At 32.8% G+C, this 24,134-nt stretch overlaps 1 protein-coding gene across 2 annotated transcripts in view; it reads left to right on the top strand.

Moving 5' to 3' along the window:
- Nucleotides 1-24,134, top strand: part of LOC139512745 (neuroendocrine convertase 2-like) — a 63,519-nt gene that overhangs the window by 28,739 nt on the left and 10,646 nt on the right. For both annotated transcript variants that reach the window (XM_071300609.1, XM_071300610.1), the window contains exons 19-25: nucleotides 1,592-1,630; nucleotides 3,291-3,419; nucleotides 4,212-4,250; nucleotides 16,769-16,807; nucleotides 18,824-18,952; nucleotides 19,373-19,411; nucleotides 20,178-20,216. In XM_071300609.1, coding sequence (XP_071156710.1) covers nucleotides 1,592-1,630; nucleotides 3,291-3,419; nucleotides 4,212-4,250; nucleotides 16,769-16,807; nucleotides 18,824-18,952; nucleotides 19,373-19,411; nucleotides 20,178-20,216 — 453 coding nt within the window. The remainder of the gene's footprint in view (nucleotides 1-1,591; nucleotides 1,631-3,290; nucleotides 3,420-4,211; nucleotides 4,251-16,768; nucleotides 16,808-18,823; nucleotides 18,953-19,372; nucleotides 19,412-20,177; nucleotides 20,217-24,134) is intronic.

The raw sequence follows: 24,134 nt of genomic DNA, 5'->3' as shown, positions 1-24,134 counted from the left end.
AATGATTTGCTGTAGCATTAAAAGTTTGTTTCGGTTTATTTATCCTGTCGATTCATGTAATGTTTTCTTGTAATATATTTTATACTATTTAATACTATAGACATATGTCTTCTGATTAAATAAATAAATGTTTTAGTTTCATCCAGCGTGCAAATTCATCGTTTCAAATCAAAAGGAGTAGGTCCGGTAAGGGCCGATTTTGGCCTCAAATTTCAAGTTCATTTCACGAAAGATTTTGGACACTTTTCAAACACTTAAGTGTCTATTTCAATAGATTCAATAAGTTTTGGGGAAAGATTTTGACTGATTTAGTCATTAAAAAACTCCAATTCAAGCTTAAATATGAAAAACTCATCAAATATGCCAAAAAACGTCACTTTTCAGATGGTTTTTGGCAAAAATGAAAGTGGCCGCATCCGTGTTCATCCTCAACCTTTATATATGTTATGTATTATACCAAATACAACTTACATTTTAATATTATGAATGAACACGAATGCGGCCCCTTTCATTTCAGACGGAAACCGTCTAAAATTTAACTAAAATGCTAAAATTGAGAAGATTTCAGTAATTTATGACTTAATGATGCTAGTACCCGATATATGTACATTGTAAAAACAGCCCATATTTATGTAGCAGAAGCATTCTACTTTCCAGTAAAATCTAAAAGATTACATTTTCACAATTTTGTAAAACTGCTATATTTTGGGGATAAAAAGGGGTCTTACTGAACCTACTCCTTTCGAACTGCGAGAATCTTTGGTAAAAAGACCTATACTAAACTGCTCAATGATAGTTCTACCCAAGAATCTTCCAAAAATCAGTTCTCGGAAAGAACTGCTCAATACTGTTCTAAACTAAAACTGTCTGAATGAATCTGTCTTAGGGTATTACAGTAATTTTATAGAACAGTATTCATAATATTAAACAGTTCTTGTTGGTGTGGAAAGCAGAGAGGTTCCCTTTATTTCCACTGTACGGCATATTGTAGATTCAAGTAAACGTATTTTGTATTAAAATAGAACAAATTATAGTCTTTGATGTATTTTAGGTCTCCTATTTTTTAATGATCATATTGTTTGATAACAAATGTTTAATATGTTTAAAATGATGCGTAAAAGGCAAAAGAAGTTAAAGTGATGAATTCCCTTATAACAACAGTTTTACTGTTAATATACCGGTCGGTTTAGAACAAAACTTAACGACGTAACAAATGAAATTAGCTTCCCAATTGCATTTCCTTCTATGATGTACTTGATAGACATGATAAAGTGTTTTACTCACAAGGAGCTATCAAGCCAACACTTCAAAGTAGTGAAATTGAACTCATACGTACGAAAATTCCACGGACGCCTCCAAGAGTTTAATGGCCGTTATAAAAGTCTTAACAACTGGGATGAGTCTTTGCCTTATTTCTTATCTTACCTTTATATCTTGAGTGGCTGTACAATACATTTCGCCCTCGGTCCCTCATAAGAAAGAGTTTGGCGTTATTTTCCAAGAACCTCTGTATACAGAAATAAACAATTATTTACAACACAATCCAACACATGAAATTAAAAAAAATGTTAACGCCTTTCTTTTTATACAGATCAAAGGACAAGAAACATTGTGCCTACCCTGTTGACAGGTATGTTCTTGTCTTGGTTCAATAGCAATTACAGTAGAACTATGTCCGTGCAAAAAATAATAATAAAAAAAACATCATACCATTTTATTTAAATTCATTCAAATAATATTGATTTTACTTGTGAATTTATCAATTAGATATGAAACAAGATTATCATATTTTATTTCCATACCACAATTGAAAGCACAAAATATACGACACAATTGCTAGGAAATATGATGTATCGAATATAGAGCATTGTTTTCAAAACGTAGTTCGTGTTTGGTATCCACAATTTGCGGAAATATAACTTACCTTATCAAATTAGTTGCATCAATTCAAACAACTATGCAACCCCAAAACGAACATCATGTATATTCAAGCACCTGAATGTTACTACGGAGCTTAATATTTGTGTCGAATTAAGTCCGTCTAATTTTTATGCAACCGAAATTCGCATATAACCATGATAAAAGTAAATCGCATATTGTTTTTGATATACGATAGGGAAAGCTGCAAAAACACTAGAACGATATATATTGCCAAAACATGTGAAATTAGATCTCCAATTTTGATAGACTAAAATATGAGCGTACGAAACTTCAATTTCTTCACTTTAACGTTTTCTTTAACTGTAATAGTCTACGTTTTTACTTCAAGTATGGTTTAGTCGAAAATATAATAAATCAACGATTGATATTTTTTCCCAATCATTCTTTATTTTGTGTTTTGGCAAAAAAAAACATACTATATAAACTGAGCTCAAAGAAAATTCAAAACGGAAGTACCTTATCAAATGCCTCGATAACATCATACAAATAGATAACAACTGTCATATTCCTGAATTCGTACAGGAATTTCCTTATGACGAAAATGGGGTATCTAATAGTTTTATAGCTAGCCTTACATACCACTTGTATGGCAGTATCATTACATTTAATTTTAATTGCAACAATTTGTGAACAAAACAAACATATAAAATCGGTAAAAATATCAAAATAAGGGTACAGTTTTAAACATTGTGATAAAATTTTTATAACTATGAAAAAAACAAATGAGTCAACAAAGAAAAACCAAATGGCATATCGACACATCGTATAAACAAACATGAAAGACAAGATGATTATTGTCTTAATAAAAAGGAGCGGTTTGATTGCTTTTAAGTTAACACTACACGAAATACAAGTACTAAACAGTGTAGAATTTATAGACGTAAGGTCATCTTTTGTTGTTTACTTAAGCAATAACCAAGGCAACTGGCAGCGCGAGCTTCAAATAACCAATACTTGTATGATTCCAAAGATTTCGCATTCAGTTTACTGGTAAGGGATAAACCTATCAATAAAGGAACACTTAATAATATCACTTTCCGTTTGAAAGTTCTGCCATATTTCCAGAAAAGTGTTTAAAACGGAAATGATTTTTATTTATGAAACATATAAGTTTCAACTTTAAACTAAAATATCTGAAAAGAGTACGTAATGAATATATTTTTTCTTTACATGGCATATCTAAATTACTTGTCAATAGTAATGATCATCCCTTTTTTTATATGACCTTCATCATATGATAAAGGTAATTAGATTTTGCTAACATATATAATTGGTTAGTTTCGAGGAATACTAGAATATTCTATCAAAAGAAAATTCATCATCATTTGCTTTAATGTTTTTTTTAACAGAAAGATCTAATGAATGTCCATCTAGGTTGCAGCGTCGCTGTGTTGAACAGTGTTCAAATGACAGGGATTGTTACGGGCAAATATGTTGTTACAATGGATGTGGTCATACGTGTGAAAGGTCTCGTAGAGGTAAGCAATAATAGATAGCAGTGTACTGTATTTTTATTTTTTGTTGGTACTTCTGTTGTTAATATGTTCAAGGTTAACACTTAATTTGAGAAAAATATTTGTTTAAACTAATTATATATTTTTTTTAAACAAAAAAGATAACAAAAAACTGTAAGGAAATTCAAAACGGGAAGTGTTTTAATAAAACGGCAAAATCAAAACCTCACGACTAATGAAATTTATGCATACGTCTTTTAAAATCAAAGGTTTAAATTTGAGAAAACAAAATAATTACGGCAATGTTTCGCAATTAGATTGATAAAACTAAGCTTTGAATTAGGATATTGTTCGGAGGACTTTCGAAACTTCATCTTCGTGATTTTAAAATTTGATAATGTAAAATGTTTCAATTATTTTCATTATCTTCTTAATATTTATAGGTCTTTGTAAAAAATACTCATTTGCAATATATAAGAGTTTTAGTATAAAAAAAGATTTACTTTTTTTCGTTAAACTCTCTTTAAATGATATAATAATACATTTTAACATGTAAACAAACCTCACTTGTTAAGAGATCTTATAAACGAATAACAATTCGAAAACAACGAGCAACTTTAAGTTATCAGGAGAAGTAATGAATAATTCCAACTAAGATAAGATTTGTTTTCTCATATCTTATCCTTATTTGTCTGGGGTCATTCAGTACCAAAAGTGTCTGCATTAAAAATTAGCCTTAAAACCTCTGTACCCAGAAATAGAAATAAACTGATATTCACAATTTGATGATTCACAAAACTTTCTTTTTTACCAAAGATCAAAGAAGAGGAAACGTTGTGTCTCCTGTGAGGACAGGTATGTTGTTTATTGTACAGCAATGAATGTAGTGCTATTTACAAAAGATTGTTTTTTTTTATAATTTATAATATGTATGTTGGTTTTTGTTTAGTAGACTTTATATTTGTCAACTGAATCATTAATGCAAACAACATCTTTGCGAAACAATATCAAGAACAGAATATAATCCATTCTTTGATAAAAATGATAATTTGAATTTTTGATTAGGGCACATTCAAATCAGTAGATTTATTAATTCATGGATATATGTGTCCTCGCCCAGACGATTGTCTAAAAGCTGCTGTACAAGGTAAACAATAGTCTACATCAGTATTGATTTTTTTATTGTGATAAATCAATAGATCCTTAAACGTAAAGTATGATTTAAAATGCTCAAATTAAAGAATGTTCCGAGTCGAAATCAAGAGACACAATACTAAACCTAGACAATAACAATATATTACCGATATACTCAACACACACAATAAAATAATTAGAAAGTGACAAGAAAGAAAAGCCTTGCAAAAAATAATATTTGACCAACGATAAGGAGTAATACTCCGAAATGATACACATTAAGTTTTTAAATGGCAAAGAGAAATTTAAAGTTTTTTTCACTTTTTAATGTTAAGATAAAAATAAGCCTATATGAAAATATGTCTGTATAGTACGGTGACAAGTAAGGTAAATTTAAAAATTTAATGGACCGAAATACCTCACGGCTTAATTTGGTCTTATTTTGAAGATAAATATAATACCCTTCGATTAAGGCATGTCGTAGAATGCCAAAGTGGTGCAGATTTGTGATAATTGCGATCAAAGGTAAAAAAGGGGGATTTTAAAAAATCGGAATTTTTGGACATTTTGGACAATTTCTCGGTAGTTCCTCATGATAACTGAGAAAAAAATTCAATGAAAGCAAGCTATGGGGATGCTGCACAAATTCAGCTTGTAATATTTATGCCATATTGACATAGATTAGTGCTGTTGACCCCCGCAGCCAACATGGAAGAAAATGATAAAGATTATCTTTATTTACAAAAATTATCGATAAAAATTATTCATATTTAATATTCAGCTTTGCAATACTATATAACAATATATAAAGATATTTTTGGGAAAATTTTGTTAAGATTACATAAAGAATAAAGGAGAAGTTAGTACTGTAAAGTTTACACCCGGTCCATGATTCAATGAAAAAAATATGAAATTCACTATTACTTTTTTAAATAAAAAATAATGTTGAAATTATAAAAATAGTTTCGATGCATAAATGTCAGCATAAACACGATAGTATATGAAGTTTTATTTATGACAATAGGTCAACCAGTGCAAGAGTAATAGCATTTTGAAAATACATGACGATGTGCATCCCCCTTTTTATAAAACAACATCTATAAACACGATTCACAGAAATTTTGATTAAAATGAAGATATTTGTGTATATTTCAGTAACATTTGACATTATTATGCACGTTCGATGATTTGAAGTGGTTATGAAAAACTAACACATATTCAGAGAGATCTACTACGTTTGTATTAAGGTCACACTGAATGCAATATGACAAGGATGCATTGTTTGCTAGAACTTTTCGCCTATGTTAGCAATTTTTCGTTGGCTTGAACACCATTGAAAAAAATTATTGAACCATAGTGCCATCACAGTTTCATATGTTAATGTGTAAGCTCTAACTCCGCGATTAAACTGCTTGCCTTGGAGAATCTGATTTACAGTACATCCTGCATATGCATCTGAATAGACCAAAAAATCACGAAGCCCAGCTGATGCTCATATTTTGTCTATTGCTGAAATGTAAAACGAAACCATGTGGAATTCACCTAATCTTACAACGTGCGGGTGAAAAATCTGAGGCATACCCACTTAAATTGTTGGGCTTAGCTTAAACCTGTTGGTCGAAGGTCTGTACTGAGTTATTCTGACCTGAGGCCTTTGACATTTCTAGACATTTCAGCATTGTCGTATGCACTGTCGCCATGTCAGGAGGTTTTGCGTCTATGATTAGGGGATATGCAACGACAACACCAATTGCTTTTCGCTCGGAAAGTCTTTTGTGGAAGACTGTCTAAAAAGGTATTATTTGTGTTTTTATCATTTTGAAACCCAGGTAGTTCTACAATATCGCGTGTAAGTGATCGGAGCAATACCCAAGACATATCAGACACGTCAGATCTATTGGTTGTACATGATTCAATTTGGCTGTATGGCTCGGTACATCTAGGTGGGCCAAATCTTTCTTTATGTTTAAAAAAGGCAACCCTGACATGACAGCAGATGTGTTTTCATCCAGAGTGAGGGGTCTTTCTTGGCATTATTCACAACCTGAAAACTGCTCGAGCCATAGAATGGAATGTGTTTTACCATCAATAGTTTATGCATTGATATCAACATTGTCAGACCCTTCTTGAATGAAGTCTCCACCTGAAATTTTGAACATATGCCACTGGGGATGTATGTTCCATTTTGAGATCTTATAATTTCATGGTTTGCTGAACTATTCAGAAATTGTCTAAGCTCAGGGTCAGACGCACAAAAGCCATGTGAATGTAACGTTTCAATAAGATTTTTCGAACTATATTCATGATGCAACTGAAGAGCCAATGATAAACTAAAAGGGGTGAACTGGTTTTTATTCAGAGATATCACACACTCGGCTAAAGCAATACATTTCCGTACTGTATCACCTGGGAGTGAATTGTAATCATTCTCCATATGGAAATAGTTGTCATATATTAATCTGGCAAGAAAATTTATAAAAGAGGTAAGTGAATTGTAAAGCCGTAGGAATAGAAACTTCCGAAGGAGATGGATAAAAGTCAGCCGAAATTTTGAACGATTGTAAACTGCTTCTCAAAATTGTTGCCGCATCATGTAGGGTCAGATTTTCTTGATGTATGGAATCATTTACAAAACTGTTTTTCATGTCAGAAAATTTTAATTCCGCTTTTAAACTACTGGTAGCACGAATAGCCTCGGAAGCACTGTTAGAGCTACTGAAAATCATATTTAATTTACCCTGTCCTCTTTGAGTCTGAACAACAATGTGATCACCGTAGAGATTTTCTAGTTTATGTGGCAATTAGTAGTTGTATATCTACAGTAAGTTCTAATTTCTTGTGAAAGAAAGGAACAATATATGGCGTGTCTAGTAAATTTGACAACGAAAATACTTTCTTATTCAAAAACAGATCATTGTGTAAAACTTCCGTCAGGTTCTTGAAAACAATGTCATGCTCCGACTCATTTGAAGCATAATCAGCAGGTTCCCTTTTCCAGTTCAGCATGATGTTAGCAATGCATGTTGAATGATACAGTGCCTTGTCCTTAAAGTTCTCCATAGAGAGTAAACTTACCATTGGATAGTCAAACTTGTCTTTTGCGGCATTTAATATATTATCATCGCGTTCAAAAGACTCGACTCGCCGTAATTGCTTATCTTGCTTGTAGGACTTTTCTCTACAGAATAAACATTTAGGCCAGTCTTATTGTAATACCCTTGAGCGTGTTTAACGCAAGTTGATTCAAACACGGAATGGTTTGCACTCGATGTTGAGCATTGTTCTTTTCCTATTTGAAATGTTTCCAAGTTTTTTTCTACTTGTATAGGCTTCATAACACGACCTATGATATTTTATTTGTTCTAATGAAATCACTTTCGTTGACTCAAATTCATCATAACCACGATGGGTATGGTTGTCCTGCGAGAGAACGTTCTGTGCTGGTGATTCGGTCCTGACGGGTGCTGGTGATCAATGAAAAAATGTAAACAAAGACGAAAATGATGATTTTTGACGTTTTCACTCATAAAAAATGGAAGAAAACAGTTGAGATTTTTCAATTTTGTTTCTTATGGGTTCATATGTAAACCATTAAAAAGTTGACCCTCTAAACTGTTTCAGTAAGCGTAACACAAAAATGCTCATTTTCAGAAAATCTAGAACTGAAAAAAATAAAACAAAAATGTTCATAGAGTCCGTTTCTATACCGCAATCCACACGACAAAACTATTTTGTGAAAAAACCATTGCAATTTATTAAAATTTAGCATTTTCTCAATTTATTCATGTCCTGATACTGTGCTGGTGGGTCCTGTCATTGTGCTGGTGGGTCCTGATACGGTGCTGGTGATTTTGGATAAGAAGTTGGTCATATTTGAAACAAATGTTAAAAAATCAATAAAATTGGGCAGATAATTGTTGTCAATAGGATCTATGACTCCTATTTTAGCTCTTGTGCATCCATTTGGCTGTTTAATATGTGTTTTCAAATGATCGTAACTTGTATTACATAATTACATAAAAGGGCAACATCTTTCGTCCAATATCAGATATTAAACAAAAGGCTGCAACTGGTATTTTTGTATTTAAAATGATTCGTTGTAACGAGAATATGTGTGATGAATGGAAACTGTGAGGGTCAAAATCTTAAATTGCTTATAAATGTTGCTGGACCCAGTTTCGTTATCTGATCTGAATTTTTTGAAATGTGCAAGGTAGATAGACATTGGCCTTTTGATTTTTTTTACTCGGTAAGTTTTGCCCTAATTGGTTGAAGATTTTTAATATTAAAGCCGATTTTAATGAGTGTGTAGACAAAGGGAATATCTTTGATTATCTTGCTTGCTGAACAGAAAAGTCATTGTTAGGTTATGTAAACTACCCTACTTTAAGAGTAGACTAGTCCGACAAATGACACATCTTTATGTCTGTAGGACCAGGCTACTTCGAAAGGAGGGTAGTATACCTTACCTAACAATGACTTCACGGTTTAGCTAACAAGCAAGCTAACCAAAGATATTACCCCTGCCTACATACTCAATGGAATCGGCTGTAACTAAAAACTCGAATACATTTTAACAGACAGTGGTCATGTTTGTTGATGAATATTGTTTTTCTTAGATTCACTCTTGAAAAATCATTTGGTAACATTTGGTCAAGTAATTTCAGATTATATCTTTTTGTAATTGCGGACGCCAAGACAATACATGAACCTCACACGACCCCTCGACACAGATGAGCTTATATGTGATCTTATAGCGATTGGGGTTGATAACCAGTTGAAAGTAAACCAGTTTTGTGTGTGTGTGTATTGTTTTAAACTGTTATGACCTTTTAAAGTTAAATGTAGGTGTTTAATCTAAGAATTTCTTTTTTAAACTTATATACTTGTTTTATACTCAATTGGTAGTACGAAGCTACGAGGTATTTTAATTTTCGAAATTGACATATTCCAGTCTGCCCTTTCATAAAATAGTGATTTTTTTTAATATTCTATTGAACTTTTAAAATACAACTTTTAAATCTTACGGGAAACTATTCCAAGCTTAAAACTTTCACTGTAACCTCGCTCTAACTTATCCCCCCCCCCCCAAAAAAAAACAAACAAACAAACCCGCATCACTATTGTCATTCTTATAGTCAGCACTAAATTGTTCACAAACAAATGTGTTTTAAGCTGCTAAAGACATATGATTCAAACGCTCAGAAAGTCTTTTGTTCTATATTTTTGCTCTCCATTTTTATGCAAAACCTTTTACATTTTTATTTCATGGGTTATTGTTGAAGGTCGTACGATGACGTATGGTTGTTAACACATACTTCCTTTGGTTTCTTATGGAAATTTGTCCATTGACAACAAACATACCACATCATCTACTTTATATAAGTATTGTATAAATTACAACGTATTTTGGTGATCTTGCAAAAAATGATCGTAATCCCGAAAATCGTAAACATATTTTCTTATCTTAAAAGGGGACAAGAAGAGTTCCATTAACAGGCCAATAAATAAGATTACAGTTAATTAAAAAAAGGGTATCTTTTCTCTCACAATAACAGTAAACAGATTCACAACAATGTCAATTTCAAGAAAGCAGACAACAGTTAATTAGTCAATAACAGTACAGCATCAATGATCTTGAATATATGCCACTTTTAACAAAAATATAAAGATACAGAACCAGGACATAGGAGCACAGAACCAGGACCGTTTTTCTTATCACCAGCACAGCGTCAGGACAATTCCGTTTAACGAACTTGCACGACTTTTGCAATATAATATTGTTGTAATATACTTTGCATGGTACTTATGACGCATCAGAGAAAAATTAAGCAACAAAACAGTCGTTTTATTGCCGTTCTGATACAATGTAAACAAACCCACCAGCACAGAATCAGGACCCACCAGCACCTGACAGGACCAAATCACCAGCACAGAACGTTCTCTCGCAGGACAACCATACCCACCGTGATAACGGCGGCGATAAAAAAAACCGTCTAACATCTATTGCGTCTAAAAGAGTAGTTTTCCCTTTTTCTGTTGCATTTGACAAATGTTCATTAGTAGATATTTGGCAAATAACGCATAATTCCCAATTACTCTTAAGCGTACTCTTTTTTGGAACTGAGTGAGCAAACTTAACAGGACTCGTCTCCACTATTTTCCGGATTATTTCGGGGGTGTACCAATGTGGTTTAAAATTAGTTTATTCAACAAAATCAACAAGAAATAAAACACATAAAAAAACACTACAACATATAATCTATATACTCAGTCAAAAACTAGATTCAGACATTGATATAATAATGTCTTATTATAAATGAAAATAAAGAAAATACACAGTTTCATTTTCTGTAAAAACACAGCAAATCACAAATCAGGGGAAAATAGGAAAAGGGAAAGCAACAAGACTTATTGAGGTGAAAATCGAATAGTAAAACTGCTATATGATGAGTATTATAAAACGGCCCGAAAAACTTAATTCGCATGTTTTTTTCGAAATTTTAGGTATTAAAACTTCTTGCATCCTGATTATTATACTATATTTTGTGAAAATGTAATAACAATGAACTGAGCTCAAAGCAAAGTACTTTAATAATACACTTAGACAAAGAGCTAAATCCAGTGATATACTTTGTACTGCAGGTTCTTCATGAACATCCAATGACCAAAACCATATCTCAATAAAATGCCATACTACATGGTTGGATCAGAAGTCCTGAAAAAGACATGGTTTTTTTTTATCGTATTTTAAGTATGCACAGGTTAAAACTTTCTTGTGGTATAGTCATTCAGTATCTAGCAACTACCAATTTGCTTCATGCACAAATTGATATAGGTTGAGCGCTCCTCTGTTGGAAATAAGAACACACCTCCTGGCTCCACCTAATTTAAGTCAACTGATGAAGAAACATTCAAAACTATAAAATTTTATCCAAGACTTTTCAGTGTCTATTTACCATTGCCACTGAAACAGTGATATATTTGTACACATATATACATGTAAGACTAAAATTTTAAAGTACTACATATATAAGACCAAAACTGATATTCGGTCTTTACTACATCTTCATTCCCCAAGTCATTTTTAAATTTTCCAAATTTAGCTATATTTTTAAAGCTAACTACTCCTCACACACATGTATAGATTATCAGTTTTTCTACACATGAGTATCGTAAGATATTTGCCAGTGAGCCGCAATGAATATTTTTAGCGAGTGAGCCCAGCTAATGAGCTAAAATGAATCAAATTGTGTACTCAGTCAGAGTTGTTGATATTTTAAGGTATCTTTACAAAGAAAACCTGCAAATCTCAGTGACAATTCAGCACTTTTCATAAAGGGGTGGCCTCTGACTTTCCAAAGGGCTGCCCACTCCTGTCAAGCTTTGATGATTTCCTATATAATCAACTAAATTTTTCCCACCAATAGGAGGATCTAGGGGGCAGACCCCTCCCCCCTTTTTGTTGGAAAAATTGTGTTGATTATATAGGGAATCACTGAAGCATGACTGGAGTGGGCCCCACCTTATGAAAAGTTCTGGATCTGCCACTGCCACCCACTGGGTCTGTCTATGCACCTGTTTATGGTTCTGCGTAATACATTTGTAGTACCAATACTGGTTTTTTTCCACCTTCCTTACTTGGCCCTAGACAGTTGCTTATCTGGTTAGGGTTCTATCACTAGCTTTTTTTAGACTAGAGATTTCATGCGTACAAATTAAACCGGACCTCAAACGCATGTACTACAGACGAAAAGAGACAAATAATTTTATATAATAACCTTGAGTTTACTTCCACTACTGATATGCAAACCAAAAAATAGACACAAAAATATCATAAAATAGCGATTGAAAGATTGATTGCACTTTGAATGTATAGTTCAGACTGAGACACGTGTTACATGAGGAGCTGGTTTGTTTACAAATAATAATGTCACGTGATCACTCACTGACGTCACAATTTGCATCGATCTTGCAGTACACTAGACAGTTCGCTCAAACAGTACCCATTATCATGCAACGCAAATGTGATTGGTTATCAAATAATACAGAAATAATGCATGTACAGTTTTAGAAGGAATTAGTTCATCAAAAAGATTAAATTTTCACTTTTGACACGAATAGGTCGGGTTGACATTTCTGTCATCGGGGATAATATTGAGATAAATGGGATTAAACTGACCGTGAAAGATGTCTAGAGAAGCACATCTGGAGAACTTTAACATAAATAAGCCATACTTACCAAAATTACTCTATATTAATAAACCCTATGTCAGTGAAATTTCACAATGATTATGATAAACAATTTTGATACTGACAATGATGCTGGTCACGGTTAAATTGGCGCAAAAAATATTCTTACTCCTATAGCTTTACGTAATAAAGTTTGTATAGAATTGAATTTGACTGAAGTTCAGCATACAAAAAAACCTGGATATGCAGAAGCATGACAATATATTACTGATAAAGTGTGTATATATTTCTGTTAACGAAGTTGCCTGTATACTTCACTTGAGCGAAAGGATATCTCTATTTGTGAATCGGTTTATTAACCCTTTGAACCCAGGGTCAAAGTTCAAGATGTTAACATATTAACGGAAATTTTTTGGGTTGCTTTGACATCATTGAGGCCACCTATTTTCATTGCGGGGTTTCATATATTTCAAATGGAATTATAGAAAAAATAGAATGTTGTTAGCAGAATTAAAACAGAAAATGATGAACACTTGATTATTTTTAGCAATACATAAATTGGATTGAGGGTCTGTGTATTCACATTATTTATAAAACTCTCCTTAATTATTCCTGTGAAGCGTGAGCTTTATTTTGAGGCTTGCTATGCTTTACATCGGCACCACAGTGCTTCAAACAATCAGGGAATGTTTGTTTTGGGCATTCAACCTATTCTAACTCAGATTTTTGCACATTTTAATCCAAATGATAGAAAAATGGAATATTGTTAGTACATATAAAATAGAAAATGATGAATACTTTTAGTTAAAGATGAATTGGATGGGGGGTTCTGTGTATTCACATTATTTGTACAACTCTCCTTACTGATGCCATATTTTGGAATTTCCGTGACCTAAATGGTTTGCGAAAATTAATGTTTTTATATATAGTATAGTAATTAAACTTCAAAAAGTAAATCGGTTCGATTGAAGTATTATACGGCGGCTTCACTGTTGTGCCTTTAAAATACACCTATACTGCACGTACAAACTATGCTAGAGGAAAAACAATGATTTTTCAGTGTTATTTTCAACCCTTTTCAGATGCATAAAGCATTATATTTAGGACTATTTGGAAATACCCTTAAATTGTATGAAGATCAAGAATAACTGTATTTACCAATTTCATTCACAAATTATTTCTAGAACGGGTTTGTTGTGACGCCTCCGGGTGTGGGAGCTTCTCGCTGCATTGAAGACCCATTGGTGGCCTTCAGCTGTTGTCTCCTCTATGGTCGGGTTGTAATGGGTCTTTCCCGCATAAGCAATTTCACACAGCAAAATATAATGAACATGTTTACTTTTATATAAGTTTCTTTAATAAGGAAGTTTATTAGTAAATTGAGTTGTTTTCGCATCACTTAAGTAATTACATGTAACGAACTAACATAGGTCCAAGTAATGTGCAGTGGCTGATCCAGGTGAGGGTTTTCAGTTGGAACCGCCCCTTTTTTGGGGTGATCAATGCATTTGAATGGGCACATGGTTGGACCCCCCCTTTTCACAAAATGGCTGGATCCGCCCCTGATGTGTTTCAGTTTAGATTAGAGTAACTGAGACAGATCCAACCATTTTTTTAAAGGGGGACCTCACCCAGGATAAGAAGAGGCGGATTTAGTAATTTTTCAAAAAGGGGGACCTAATGTAAATTGAGTTTTTTCGCATCACTCACTAAATAACATAGGTCTGAGTAGTGTGCAGTGGCGGATACAGCAGGAGGGTTCCCGGTTGGAATCGCCCCTTTTGTGGGGCGATAAATGCATTTGAATGGGGACATGGTTGGACCCCCCTTTCAAAATGGCTAGATCTGCCACTGATGTGTTTCGGTTCTGACTTGACTAGCTGAGACAGATCCAGCCATTTTTAAAAGGGATCCTAACCCAGAATAAAGGGTCAGTTCCAACTGATATCCCTATCCAAATGAATTGATCGTCAACAAAAAAGGGAGGTTCAACCTCCGGAATCCCCCTCCCCTAGATCCGCCACTGACCAGAGACTTAATGTGTACAAACCTGACGTAAAATTATGTACTATTGAAAAATAAATAATATCACATTACCTCCAAAAATCAATAACTGTTACAGTACATTTCACATGTTTCAATAATCCAAAAACGATGTTTATGTAAGAAGTTCCCGCGCAAATGTCATGTGTTACCGAAACGGGAAACACACAAAAGAATTGTAGGTGCATGTTGTCATTCGCATTCTGGTTAATTTACACAGCTCAATAAAATATATATGTTAACATTATCTATATCGGTTTTGAATTTAGTTACTAGATCAGAAAAATGATTTTTTCTCGCAGACAACACAAAATAATATACATATTAACTCGACACTTAATCTAAACATCCCTACAACAAAATGGGACGACCAAACAGATTTCCTAATTTTGATAAAGGTGAAATATGTAGAATAAGAATTGTGCGCTCTGGAATAAGATCATAAATAAAGCCCTATATAGAGTGTAAACCAAAAAAAAATAATGTATGAAATCATTGTTTATTACATCTGCTTGCATAATAATATTGAAGTTGAAACTACAAAAATGTAACAACGATCACGTGCACGTGTATCCTGTCAACCCCTGAAAAACATAATATTGTCTTCTTGACTACTTCCGCAAACCGTGGTCTGGTAAAATGATATATTGTTATAGTGTATGTTAAATAGTGTATGTTAACCACTGGTGATATACATAAGAAATGTTATATACTTTGTCAGACGGTAACATTGTAAAAAATGACATAAACATTTGAAAATCGTCCAATCCACTTAATTCATATGTTCATATGATAAGAAAGTTTGATATCAAATTAAAGCTGATACATTACTGTTTCATCTGATTACAACTTTTGTGATGATATCTTCATTCAGGAATTAGTTATGAACGATCCCGTTTTTGAAAATGAAAAGGAAAAAAATCGGAAAGTCACACTTTTTCGCAATTTTACAAAAAACTGCACCGTTGGAAAACTCTACGACAGGGCTAAAATAAAAGTATAATGGTAACTCTATCTTCATGTGCATTTTCAGCCGTGAGGTATTTCGGTCCATTAAATTCCTTAACTAAGCGACTTTTCCTGATTTGTCACTCCACTAGTAGCCTTTTTGATGATTGTGTATTTGAGAAGAATCAAAAGCAGTTCTCGCCCACATTTTCTTTTACCAAATTAAACATTTCTTAACAGGCATCTTATTTTAACAATGAATATAAAGGTAAGAGCAAGTGTAATATTTGCCAAGGAGACAAATATCCACGTACAATAAAAATTGTACGATCATGTATGGTATGACATATTATTTGATAATTCAAAAGAAGAAAACAACAAAAGTCTGATTTTAGGTATGAAGACATATAAGAACTCTATTAGCAAGATGTGCTCCTGACAAAAAATGATTTATGACGAAATAACTGAAATCGACACAACGTAATACTAATTATGGTCTCTATTCCTTATTTGTTAACACCTACTGTGTGTTTGTGTCTCAATTGATTAGCAACATGTTTTGGTGGTCTTTGATATTTAGATTACATAAATGTCTCCAGATCAGTAATTTTCACAGATGTCCAAAAAGCATGACTTCCACACATACCTAACATAGTGGGGATTCTTTTAGTAAGTTGATTGCACAAAACCCTTTACTTTTCTTATCAAGACCAGACGTCATAAAATTAAAACCATTAACAACGCATTGCATTCTAATAATCAATAACATATTATAAGTAGAAAAATAATAAAAAAATGTTGAATGATATAATGAAGAAGAATGCATTTAATATCAAAAAGAAGATGTGGTATGATTTCTTATGCGAAAACTCTCCACAAGACACCAAAAGGACACATAAATTAATCACTATAGGTCACCGTACGGCCTTTAACAATGAGCAAAGCCCATACCGCATACATAGCTATACAAGGCCCAACAATGAAAAAAACAATTTAAACGATGAACCTAACGGCCTCATATTATTTATTATATCATTAGATTTTTTTCATTGCAGATCCAGTACAACAAAAAAGAAGACCTCTGCCAGACCCAGGTATTAATTCTGCAAATGAGTTACATTGTGTTCAAAGTTTTGTTCGGTCTTTTTATCCAGTTGATTGATGTAATGTGTTTATTGTAATATTTTATATTTCAAAAAGATGACTAGATAGAATACACTTTTAATACTTTAGACATATATCTTTTGATCAATGATCTTTTTTGTTTCATTCAGCGTGCAAATTCAGCATTTCAAATCCCTTCCAAACAATGATAATCTCAGGAAAATGACCTAATAGTATTTTAAACTGTTCACAAACAGTCGTACCCTAGAATCTTCCAACAGCAAATAGAATAAACTGCTCAACACTATTCCAAACTAAAACTGTTAGAATGAATCTGTCTTGGGGTACAACGGTTTGACCTAACGTAATTTATAAAAAAAAAAACAGTGTTCATAATATTAAACATTTTTTTATGATGCAGACAACAGATCGGTTCATTAAATTTTCACTGAACCGTATATTTCAGATACAAGTAAACGTAATTTGTATTACAATAAAACCAATTTAATTATCATACTGTTGGGTAACAAATAATTAGTTTGTATAATATAATGCGTAAAAGGCAAAAGAAGTTTAACTTTTGAATACCCTTGTAACAACAGTTTTACTGTTAGTATCCGGTCGGTATAGAACAAAACTTAACGACGAAAGGAATGATTTTGGCTTCGCGATTGTTAACTTTCCGTTCCTGCGTAATAACATCTCGGCATCGCATGTCTAAGGAGAAAAAATCTTCGATCTGAAAGGATATTCCAGAGCTTGCATTTCCTTCTATGATGAACTTTATAGACATGATAAAGGGTTTTATTCACAAGGAGCTATCAAACCAATAGTTCAAAGTAGTGAAATTGAGTTATTCCCTACGAAAATTCCACGGATTCCTCTAAGAGTTTTATAGTCGTTATGAATGTCTTAACAACTTGGATGAGTCTTTGTGTTATTTTTTATCTTACCATTATATCTTGAGTGGTTGTACAGTACGTTTCGCCCTCGGTCAATCAACAGAAAGAGTTTTGCGCTATTTTCCAAGAACCTCTGTATAGAGAAATAAACAATTATTTACAACATAATGCAACACATGAAACAAAAGAAAATGTTAACGCCTTTCTTTCTTTGCAGATCAAAGAACAACAAACATTTGTATATTTTTGACTTAGTTCAATAGAAATAACAGTAGAGTTATGTCCGTGCAAAAAAATAAAAATCATCATACCATTTTATTTAAAGTCATTCAAATAATATTGATATTACTTATTAAGATAAAAAAAAACATTATTATATTTTATTTCCATACCACAATTGAAAGCACAAACTATACGACATATTTGCTGTAAAATATGATGTATCAAGATTAAGAGAATTGTTTTCACAATGTAGTTCGTATTTGGTATCCACAATTTACGGAAACATAACTTACCTTATCAAATTGTTTACTCAATTTAGATATAATTTGCAACGAAAAACGAACAACTCATGAATGTTACTAGATCTACGGGGATTAATATTGGTGTCAAATAAAGTCAGTCATATTTTTATACAACCAAAATTCGCATATAACCATGATAACAGTAATTCGTATATTGATATACGATAGGGAATGCTACAAAAGGAGTGTTATTTTAAGGCAACACTATAACGATAACGAAAAATGTGAAAATGGGATCTCCAATTTTGCTAGACAAAAATATGAGCGTACGTTTCTTTATTTTTCCCTTTTCTGTAACTGTAATAGTCTTCGATGATTATTGTCTGAATAAAAAGGGGTGGCATATTGCTTATAAGACAACACTACACGAGAAACAAGTACCAAACAGTGTAGAATTTACATGGCATATCTAAATTACTCGTCAATAGTAATGAAAAACATCCCTTATTTGTATGACCTTCATCATATGATAAAGGTAATTAGATTTTGCTAACATATATAATTGGTTAGTTTCGAGGAATACTAGTATATTCTATCAAAAGAAAATTCATCATCATTTGCTTTATTGTTTTTTTAACAGAAAGATCTAATGAATGTCCATCTAGGTTGCAGCGTCGATGTGTTGAACAGTGTTCAAATGACAGGGATTGTTACGGGCAAATATGTTGTTACAATGGATGTGGTCATACGTGTGAAAGGTCTCGTAGAGGTATGCAATTAAAGATAGCTGTACTGTATTTGATTTGCTTTGGTACTTCTGTTGCTAATATGTTCAAGGTTGACACTTAATTTGAGAAAAAATATTTGTTTAAACTAATTACATATTTTTTTTAAACAAAAAAGATAACAAAAAACTGTAATGAAATTCAAAATGGGAAGGGTTTTAATAAAACGGCAAAATCATAACCTCACGACTAATAAAATTTATTCATACATCTTTTAAAATCAAAGGTTTAAATTTAAGAAAACAAAATTATTACGGCATTGTATATCTTATCCTTATTTGTCTGGGGTCATCAGTACCAAATGTGTCTGCATTAAAAATTACCCAAAAACCTCTGTACCCAGAAATAGAAATAAACTTTTATTCACAATTTGATGATACACACAACTTTCTTTTTTACCAAAGATCAACGAAGAGGAAACGTTGTGTCTCCTGTGAGGACAGGTATGTTGTTTATTGTACAGCAATGAATGTAGTGCTATTTACAAAAGATTTTTTTTGTATCAATCATAATATGTATAAAATAAATTAAAATTGAGAATGGAAATGGGGAATGTGTCAAAGATTCAACAACCCGACCAAAGAAAGATACTATTAAACTTTAGCGTATGTAATGATATATTTGTTGTTTGGTATTGAAATGTAAATATTGGCATACCATTTTAACAAAAGACAAAAACACTATATCACTGTTCAATAGTCATCAATCGATTTAACTGAAACAGATCAGGATCACAAATCAAAACAGAGGGGAAAAACATGTGTTTACCTGGTTTGTTTAATGGATAACCAAGCCTCCCGCTTATATGGCAATGTAAAATATACCGGTACAACATTATGTGACAAGAAACAGTTCGTTCACATGAATACAAAAAAAATCCGAACAGAGAAATATATAAATAAATAATATAATAGTATATTTCGACATCTAAACTACAAATGTTAACAGACCAAATCACTGAATTTAATTACAACTTAAAAAAACCCGAGCAATTTAAATTTAGATCTATATAGCTATATAGAAGTATTGGATATCTATGTAAATAAATTAATCTATTTTTTCTTATATATCTTGTTCTTATTTGTCTGGGGTCATTCAGTATCAAATGTGTCTGCATTAAAAATAGCCTAAAAACCTCTGTACCCAGAAATAGAAAAAAAACTGCTATTCATAATTTGATGATACACAAAACTTTCTTTTTTACCAAAGATCAAAGAAGAGGAAACGTTGTGTCTCCTGATAGGACAGGTATGTTGTTTATTGTACAGCAATGAATGTAGTGCTATTTACAAAAGATTTTTTTTGTATCAATCATAATATGTATAAAATAAAATTAAAATTGAGAATGGAAATGGGGAATGTGTCAAAGATTCAACAACCCGACCTAAAAAAAAATACTATTAAACTTTAGCGTATGTACTGATACATTTGTTGTTTGGTATTGAAATGTAAATACTGGCATACCATTTTAACAAAAGGCAAAAGCACTATACCACTGTTCCATAGTCATCAATCTATTCAACTGAAACAGTATGTTTAAATTCATATTATAGATTGAAAAAATCTATTTATCATCGTTTTTACCTGTATGACACCTTTATGTGGATCGAGTCAGTCAGTGAAATGATTTATCTTTGTTTTACTTTCAATGTTGACATTATTTTCCTATAAGTAACTTTACATGGACAATGTATGCGTTATCCATCTCTAGCTAAGGGGTTAAATTGAAGTTCACATGAGGTCAAATTATTCACTTGCAACTGTTTCTTCAATGTTTCTTAGCTTGTTTTGACTAAATTGAACCATGATGGGGCAGGTTTCACGAAGCTATCATAAGACCTGTCATAAGATATGTCTAGGTTTATGTCTTTGATCCTCTTATAACTATCCTATGACATATCTCAGATTTCGTCTCGAAGCTCTCTGCATACCGTAAGTAATGATGACCGTGCATGCAATTCACATGTCAATCTCTTACAGTCGTGTCCTAATTTATACAAGAAAAACGAAAATGCGCTTTCACGAGTGAAATTAGTATAATTGGAAATTTTGAGAACGCAAACCGATAGTGTGCGTTTGAAATGTGATCTATAATGTGAATGAATGAAAGCGTAAAGGATAGTTGGGCTACACAGTGAATACAATTTTCAAAACCGTACCATAGTACAAATATATATGTAGATGTTATGAGGTTAAACTATTAAAACAAATAAACAAAAATAGAGTTGAATTTTGTAATAAACATGCATACCTGTCAGTACTTGGATTTGTTTCCGAAAATTTTTAATATATATACATCTCGCCAAAAGTTAAGCAACACCTGATAATTTTCCAGAATCGATTTTTCACTGAATTCATAACTTATCGAAATATCGATACAATTAACTAAATTTGTGTTTTTATAAGATAACATATAACATTAATTGAGAAGTGAAAGTTTAGACTGTTTTCATTATCGATTTTTTTACTATCTCATTTTGGGCAAATGGTTGTAAAATGGCAAAATAAAATACAAGATAAAGTTTCAACTTATACTGACGTTTTTGAAAACTTGCTTTGCACTATACATAAAATTCTTTTTAAAACTCGAGTGACAATTTGTGAAAAATTTAGGTCACTATCGAGTGTATCTTTCACCCTTCCGGACAAGTTCATTTACACGTCGTCTCATGCTTTGAACTAAGCGTCGTAATGTTCTAACAGGAATTATTTGCCTGTCTTCAATCAAGGCTGCTCGTAATTCCTGTTAATTCTTACTAGCAGGAATCCTGTTGTTGATTTTTCGACCAATATAATCCCAGACATGCTCAATGGGATTCATATCCGGTGACAAGGGTGGCCATAGTGTCAGTTACCTCCTTGCGTAAATAATCCGAAACAATGCGTGCTCTGTGTGGCTTAGCATTATCGTCAATGGATATTGGTCTAGTTGCAAGATTGTGGTAGTCAAAATGTGGCACATCGATATCTCGGGTATGTTATCGCGATATTGTTGATAGTCATAGTCCCATCATAAACATAAAGGTTCATTTTGCAGTCAAATGAAAAGCATCTCTAAAATGTCAAACCCTTACCACCAAACGCTGTAGTTCCAAGAATGTACTGTTTCCTGTATGCTGTATTCCGAGGACGCCATACGCGGATACGTTCATTAATATGATTTTGGAGAAATCTTCTCTCGTCAGACCAATGGACGTAACGCCACTGTCTCAAGTCCTATTGCAGTGACCAAGTGACCACTGATGTCGAATTTGACGATGCCTACGAGTCAGCAATGGTCTTTTGACTAGTCTACGGGCACGTAAATTGACACAATTTAGTCTGCGTTCAACTGTTACAATTCATTGCACGAAACTTGCAAGGATAAAACTTGTATGTAGCTTTATAAAACCTGTATTTTAAGGTACCTAGGAATACAATTTGTACCTGAATTCTAACCTGTCGATTAACAATAGATTAACGAAATGTATGGAATCAAAGCAGTATCAAATTTAATTTTAAAACAAAAAAATAGAAGCAAAAACATTTAGGTGTTGCTTAACTTTTGGTGAGGTGTATACATTAGTATCAATAAACACAAGCGTAAAGTATTTAAGAACGGACGTTTTATTAATCAAATGATTCTATTTTTAAATTTTACCAATCCACTATATAAATAGATTACTATACTCAATATAAGCAAGGACTTATAAATCCATGCTTAAACAGTAGAAAAAAATAGCAATCGGAGATCAAACGGAGATGGGCGGAATATAACGACTGACATTATTCGGGTTAATACTTAATTAAATTTTGTTATGAATATTGTAAATTATTACTGGGATTATTATATTATTATAACGTGTTTTTGTGAGCTGCAGGGATTAAAATCTTATTGTAACATAATACGCCTTTTTTCCTTTGAAGTTTTTACGTAATAATCTGCTTAATAGTTCGGTTTTTGAAAAAACCATGGTTTAATATAAAGATTCATATGTTATTCCATTAAAACGAATCATGACGTACTTTGTTCTTGCAACTTCATGTAGATAGGCGGAGCTTGGACTATTGTTTAATATGATATTTTTCATTACATCCCAGCTCCTTTGTTCTAACAGGGGTGATCTGAGCCGGATCACCCCTACCAGATCACCCTAGTTTGAGTTTCTTTGTTATGCATGCTTTCCTTTGTTCTGTAACATTTTGGCGGGAATGTCAAATCCACTATAAAACTTATAATTAATTATACGGAAAAGACTATCTATCAAAATTCACATAGAAAAAAATCCAGTGTATAAGCCGGGATTCGAACTCAAGACCAGGACGACTGGATACGAAATAAAAGTAATTTGACATACTTAAAGGAAGCAAGATTGTTTTATTAGTGGGGCGAGTTGTCAGACCTTTATTCAGTGAGGTTTTAACCTTTTTCGTTAATTAGTGAGTTTTCAGACTGATTGTTCAATTTGATTTTACACTTTTTCAAAGTGGGGCAAGTCGGTAAACAAGAGTGGGACGATATTTTTATAAAGTGGCGATATAGTGTGGGCCGATTGGAAAGTGGGGCGAGTTGACATTGTTTGATATCTACTCATCGTGTTTGGGGGTCAAAAAGGGTATACATCATATAGTAATATATAAAGTATATTGTTATGGTTGTGTGGCGTTCTAAACTAGATTTTATAAATTGTAAATGGTTTTTCGTCTAATCTAAAACAGCTGGGATGTAAAATAGTTATCCCAGTCGGACTTGGTGTGTCAGTGTTGAATCACCCTCTGGCCTCCGGCAATCGGGGTGATCTTACACTGACACACCGCGTCCTTGTGGGATAACTATTAATGTAAAACCATGATTTAAACTCCGCCTCTTTGTTACACCTGATTGACAGTTTAGTGAATTCACGAGGTCAAGGACTTTTTGGGACTCCATAAATTTTAAAGAAATTTTAGACACATCTCTAACGACTCGGTCAGTGTTTCATGAAAAAAAGTCATCTGATCAAAGCTATTAGTTTTAGGAACAACACATCGAATTTTGGTGTGTGTGTGTGGGTGGGGGGGGGGGCTGTTTATACCTATGCCGGATTTTTTTGCCAATGCATTTAATAAATGCAATACAATTTTGTTTGGGAATTTTCTTTTTTTTCAATTTTTTTTTAAAGATTTTTTTTTATGACAATTCAGAGC

The sequence above is a fragment of the Mytilus edulis genome, chromosome 2 (genome assembly GCF_963676685.1).
Source record: "Mytilus edulis chromosome 2, xbMytEdul2.2, whole genome shotgun sequence".
Classification (NCBI taxonomy): domain Eukaryota; kingdom Metazoa; phylum Mollusca; class Bivalvia; order Mytilida; family Mytilidae; genus Mytilus; species Mytilus edulis.
Note: the sequence above shows the minus strand (reverse complement) of the source record. Positions and strands in the feature narration are given on the sequence as shown.